General features: G+C 41.3%; 1 protein-coding gene across 1 annotated transcript in view; it reads right to left on the bottom strand.

The window, feature by feature from the left end:
- Window positions 1-6,127, bottom strand: part of FAM72A (family with sequence similarity 72 member A) — an 18,669-nt gene that overhangs the window by 5,285 nt on the left and 7,257 nt on the right. The window contains exon 2 of the mRNA XM_015417018.1: window positions 424-501. Coding sequence (XP_015272504.1) covers window positions 424-501 — 78 coding nt within the window. The remainder of the gene's footprint in view (window positions 1-423; window positions 502-6,127) is intronic.

Here is a 6,127-nt window from a genome sequence, read left to right as displayed (position 1 = left end):
CTTAAGGGACTCTGGTCACCTTTTAGAAGTTTCAGTCTCAAAACTTGCACCTTGAGTTAGGGCCAGAAACTGACCAGGGACCAGCGTAGTTATTTCAGTACTAGAGTAATATGCTCTAGATAGCCCTACAGCTACCATCCTAATGCTGAAATTTATCCTACACATTTTTAGCTATAAACTTCTGTGATGGTTAAGATTTAAGCTCAAGAGAAACAACCAACATTTCCACAAAATGGTAAATCAGGCTAGTGTTGGACTGATGTTGGGAGTCCCAGGCCCCTTGAGGACAAGAAGCCATCGTGCGGAATCAGCTGTACTTTCCCCTCACCTGTCTTCCATTTGCAGGATGTTGGCTGGATACAACTGAAGAGGCTGTATAGCTTTTCATAACACCACACCAAATCAAACTACAGTTTAACTTACCATTTCAAACAGGCAATATTCTTCAGTTTACATTTGCAAATGTCTGTGAAATAGCAGTTTCCAATGAAGTCAACAGTACTGGGGACAGGGAGAAAAATATATGATAATAGTTAAAAATTAACTCATTCATTTCGCAATGTTAGCTATTTAGTCTTCTGATAATCAGAATTCCAAAAAGTGCTAGTCTCCTTCACTTATTTTCATTTACACCTCTGCCTCAACTAATAGTTGCTGTAAGCCACTCCACTGTCAAAACAAAACATAGCTAAACAATCATGTAAATGGGGAATGGATATCATACCAGAGCTTTGACATGAAATCTTTTCTCTTGTATTCCCTTCAAAAGTTGTCAAAGCAAGCTGAATAGCTATCCACTGAAGAACACACTTTAGTGAACCCTTTAAAATTCAAATGCCCATGTCTTAGCTTTTATACGAACACTGTTTTTTCCTAATTAAGATAAGCTGCATTTATTTCAAGTTCCAACACTGCTATGCCAATTTTGCTTGCATTAGTTCCTGTGCTTAGAGGGGAAAAATTTAGTTTTGTGAAGCAGAACACAAGAACATAATAGTTGTTTGTTTATTAAACCTGATGCAAATATTGTGTGATCTAAAGCTATTATTTCTTACAAAAGCAGGGGCATTGTTCATGCTCACAAATGGTTCAGAATACCAAACCACTGCTAATGATTACATCTCATTTTCTCATATCTCCTGTGGCAGACATCCTTGTAAGGGGTCTTCAAATCCATTCTAGCCATCCTTTAAACCAGCACAATTACTTAAAACAGTCTTACCGCTCAACGAGAGGCTTCAGAATTCCTGTTTGTGTTGCAGAAGGCAGACATCAAACATGGATAAAGCTACTTCCAGCACAGGCACAGCTTTAAGAATGCCGGAGTTCAAATCACTGTGATCGTTGCTAAATACATGAATCTGCCTTACACTGGTGTAAGTGTAAGTGATGCTATTCTTTGGATTAATCATCCACCCTACAAAAATGTTGTACTAACTCAGTGACTAATTTTCAAGAATAAAATTTGGCTACCAGTGTGTACATTTACACTATATTTTGAGATTTCGCAGGATGGTTATCGGGACCATCCTTTAATTTCTCAATTTTCCTGGTTCTGTCTCCACGGGATTACCACTGTCTATACCAGTCCATTGCTTAATAGGGGACACTCTTCAAAATGCTTGGCTGCTAATTTTCTAGATGGTCAATCAGATCAAGTATTGGCACATCCTCACCTGCATCATTTATTACCATGATCTGATTAAGTAAAACATAATTAACAAAGAACTGCAGTTAAACAAATAAAGGTCTGATACTTCCTATTAGCTATTGTTTGAACAAAGGTTTGTGGGGAGTTGTATGGGAGATAATGGGATAGCTTGGAACCCTGCCCCATCAACCACTCTAGGATTCTATAAGCTTTCGGGAGCTAGAGAAGGCTGATTTATCCCCCTATCCACAACATCACTTTTTCCTTTAACTGATGCTCAGCTGCTCTCAACAGTCTTTCCCTCTTAGAGTTTTTTCCCCATCTTAATTCGGCTGGGTTTTTAGGGGTCCTTTTTCTTTTGTTTCATTTTCTAAGTCAAATCTTTCTGCGGACCTCAGAAGCCCCTCCCCCCCCCCAAGCCCTTTACTTTGCCTGTGAATGCCTTGGTTTATTGCTTTTGTCATTCACTCAAAGGCCAGCCACTTTTCTTTAGATAAAGTATTGGCTTTTTGACTTGGAGTTTCACCTCTCCAGCAGCCTCTGAAATCAGGATGTAGTCCATATAATGTATTCTTTCTTACCCCATGAACAAAGAATATCCCTTATTTTCCATATTTTTTTCTGACTGGAATGTATTTTTATGTGAAGCAACAGATCAAGCAACATTCTTGGCAGTACTGAGTCTAACCTGTGTGGGTATGCCTTCATCTATTTAACTGATTGGGGCAATAGAAAAGAGTAAGAGTCTAGTAGCACCTTAAATTTGTGGTAGGGTGTGAGCAGTGACTCACGAAAGCTCATACCCTATCACAAATTTTGTTGGTCTTTAAGGTGCTACTGGGACTCTTACTCTTTTCTACTGCTACAGACAGGGCTACCCACCTTGAATGGAGCAATATCGTTGTAATACTGTACTGAAAAGCTTCTGTCCAATAACTGGTTTATTCAGGCCATTCATTATTGTAATGTAGTTTCTGATTCTCATGAAAATGAGGTGCATGGATTCTACTCTCATGTGTGAACATTCCATCACCCTTGTCTTTTTATTTACAGTATTTACATACCATTTTTAAACCATAATAGTTCCAATTCACGACAACACTACCACAGTAGGCTTTAAAAAGGAATTAGACCCCTGAATAGCCCAGGCAAGCCCAGTCTCATCAGATCTCAGAAGCTAAGCAGGGTCGACTCTGGCAACTACTTGGATGGGAGACCTCCTTGAAATACCAGAGGCGGGGGGGGGGTTTATTCAGCCACCTTTTTGACTATCCCCCAGGCCCCCAGTAGGGGTCAGTCACCAGAGACTGCCATGACTTCCACATGCACACACTCACACATGCACGCACACACATATTAAAAATACAAAACCAAAACCAAAAACCAAAAACCAAAAAAAAAAAGGGGGGGGGATCAGACATTCATGGAGGATAGTTCTATCGGTGAGCATGAGACAGTAATTTTTGGAATATCAGTGCTTGGAGGCAATAGCAGGAGAAGCCTTGACCTCCGTGCCCTGTTTTGTTGACCCTCCGGGGCAACTGATTACCCACTGTTTGAAACGGGATGCTAGGGTAGATGGACAACTGGTCTGATTCTTCTTATGTGATATGTATAGTCTACAAATACTAAGCACAAATTACAAGCAAATGTTCTTTAGTCCCCTTCCTAGTCTACCAGGTTTTCCTGCCACCTCCACTGCTCTGGGCAGATAGCATCAACAGCACCCAGCTCTCACATAAGAAGAGATTAACAGGTGTAGAAGATTAAGATGGGTTAATGTACAGTAGCTGAATTAACAGTTGATAAATCCATCTGCCCTGGCAAGAGAATTCTTCTCAATCTCCATGAATCTGTACATATTCCTAGAAGGTCGTTCTTTTGCTTACGAATGAGGTAGTGTGATCATCATCTCATTCCTGATGTGGTACACAGTTTAGAGCACTGAACTGTAAAGACATTCCATTAATTCAAATGTCTTTAAAACTTACTTTTAGGGTTAAAATATGCATAGTACTCTTTCAGTATTGTTCATAGCAAACAGATTCCCTTCCCTCTGAGTGATGTGTTTTAGACAGATCCTCATTTTCTGCCATAGGGAGTTTCTATGATAGACACGATTCAAGCAGAAGGTAGATACTGGTGCTTAACTACTGTGTTGCCAGTTTTGATTTATATTCATAACACAGGAGTTTTTCAATACATTAGCTTTTCCTTCAAATAACCAATCAGTCCTAACAGAACATCTCCATCTGCCATGCTAATCAATTATTACAGTATAAAGAAGCTGATAGTAGTAAGTAATTTCCCGAGGCACTAAAACACGGTTTTTCTTTTTAATGGCTCAGCTTGAAGTATGAGGTTTACTGAATTTCATTACCACACTTCTGTGAAAGCAACAGACAGCATTGGTTCATTGTTCAACAGGACTATAGAAATATCGTTTGTAATCACATGGGATAATTTCAATCCATATCTGTCATTACGTAGAAGTTGCAAAATGGAAGATACAGTTCTGGAGAAAGTTTCACCTAAGGAAACAGCTCTATTATTTGCTTTAAAATATCCCCTTAACCTTCAAGTTACAGCTGACTTATGGCAACCCTGTAGGGTTTTTAAGGCAAGAGACATTCAGAGATGGTTTGTGATTACCTGCCTCAGTATTACACCCCTAGTATTCCTTGGAGGTCTCCCATCCAAATACTTGCCAGGGTCAACTCTCCTTAGTTCAAGATTTAATGACCCTGGGCTAGCCTGGGCTAGCCAGGTCAGGGCTAAAAATACCTTCATTTAGAGTAAATTAATTTGGGTCTTCAAAACATAGCTATGATAGAGGAGGTCAACTGTTTTATCCTGTGTATTTTCAGATTACATTCTATTACTTCCCCCCCTTTAAATTATGTAAACTGAATGGAGAACTGGCTGAATATGAAGTATTAATAATTATCACTGTTAGCCCATGTATTCATAATGAATGCTGAATTGAGCCATCCACAGGCAAGCAAGGGTTATCTGCCTACCCAGGGGACTTCCCAGGTATGGAGAAAAGTATGACTTTATTCAGTAATGAAACAAAACCCTTTAAAAAGCCTGATGTGGACTAAATATACTTCAGAAAAGGGGAGTAATATTGATAGTTAAAAACACACACAACTGGGGGCAGGGAGGAAAGAAATAAGCCTGCGCAAGCCCCTGAGAGCTTGGTAAATCTTGGACAATGAGATTTTGAGGAATGAGGTGGGATTTCCAAACTATTTCCCCCTGTAATTCTTTAAGGCCCCCAGATTATAAATAATAAGTGGGAATCCACAAGGACTTGTGGGAGACATCTCATTCCCCCCTCCCCCACTATTTCCTATTTCTTTTTTTTCCCTTTCCTGAAAGCCCCATAGCATCTTCACTTTGCCTGCTTCCTTATCTCCTCCTAGGGCTGCCAGCCTCCAGGTAGGACCTAGAAATATCCTGGAATCACAACAAATCTCTCAACTACAGAGATCAGTTCCTCCATTAGGGCTGCCACCTCTACCTTGGGAAATTCATGGAGATTTGGGGGGGGTGCTTTGGGAGGGTGAAGTTTGGGGAGGGAAGTTACCTCAGCAAGGTATAATGCCACAGAATCAACCCTGCAAAGCAGCATTTTCTCCAAGGGAACTGATCTCTGTCATCCATGTGATCGCCACCCCCCACCTGGAGGTTGGCAACCTTAGTTCCCCTGGAGGAAATGGTTGCTTTGGAGTGTGGAGTCTACACCGTTATACCCCTCTGAGGTTCCTTCTTTCCTCAAATCACACCCTCCTAGGTCTACCCCCTCCCCCAAATATCCCAGAATTAAAACTGAACTCCAAACAACGTAAATCAGACGTGGCCCCAATGAGTTTTCCCTCAAATGCCAGAATAGGCCTGGAAAGGACCCTGCCCCCTCCCCCTGCCTTTTTATTCACAAAATCTGAGCTTGGAATATTGCAGTTGCCTAGCACTGAGGGAATCTGTTGGATTTTTTAAACTGCCCAAGGGCCCCCCCCCCCCCCAATTTCACATTTTTCTGCAAACCTAGGTCCCTTTTCACATTTGTAGAAAGATCTGTCTTGCTGTTCACAGCTCCAATTACCAGATCTACAAAGATCCAAAGATATCTGGACTTCGCTATTAGAGAATACAAGTGGAGACCTGCAAGAAACTTGCAGGATGATTATCCTATTCCTCACACCTTTGCTTCCTCCTGTCTCCCTCTACCTCTCTTACCCTCTTTCTCCCTTCTGCCCCCCCCCCATTTCTTTCTCCCTCTCCTCCATGTATGGTTTGGAGGGTGAAGTCTATGGCATTATACTGATCTATACTTCCTCCCCTCCTCAAATCCCAGCCTCCCCAGGCTCCACCCCTCAAATGTCCAGGAATTTCCCAACCTAGAGTTGGCAACACAATTTCCTCCCCACCCAACAGCCAACCTACATTTATCCGACTCTCTGTCTTCAGCTT

This window comes from Gekko japonicus, unplaced genomic scaffold (genome assembly GCF_001447785.1).
Source record: "Gekko japonicus isolate JY-2015 unplaced genomic scaffold, Gekko_japonicus_V1.1 scaffold522, whole genome shotgun sequence".
In the NCBI taxonomy this organism is placed as follows: domain Eukaryota; kingdom Metazoa; phylum Chordata; class Lepidosauria; order Squamata; family Gekkonidae; genus Gekko; species Gekko japonicus.
This window is presented reverse-complemented; position numbering and strand designations above follow the sequence as displayed.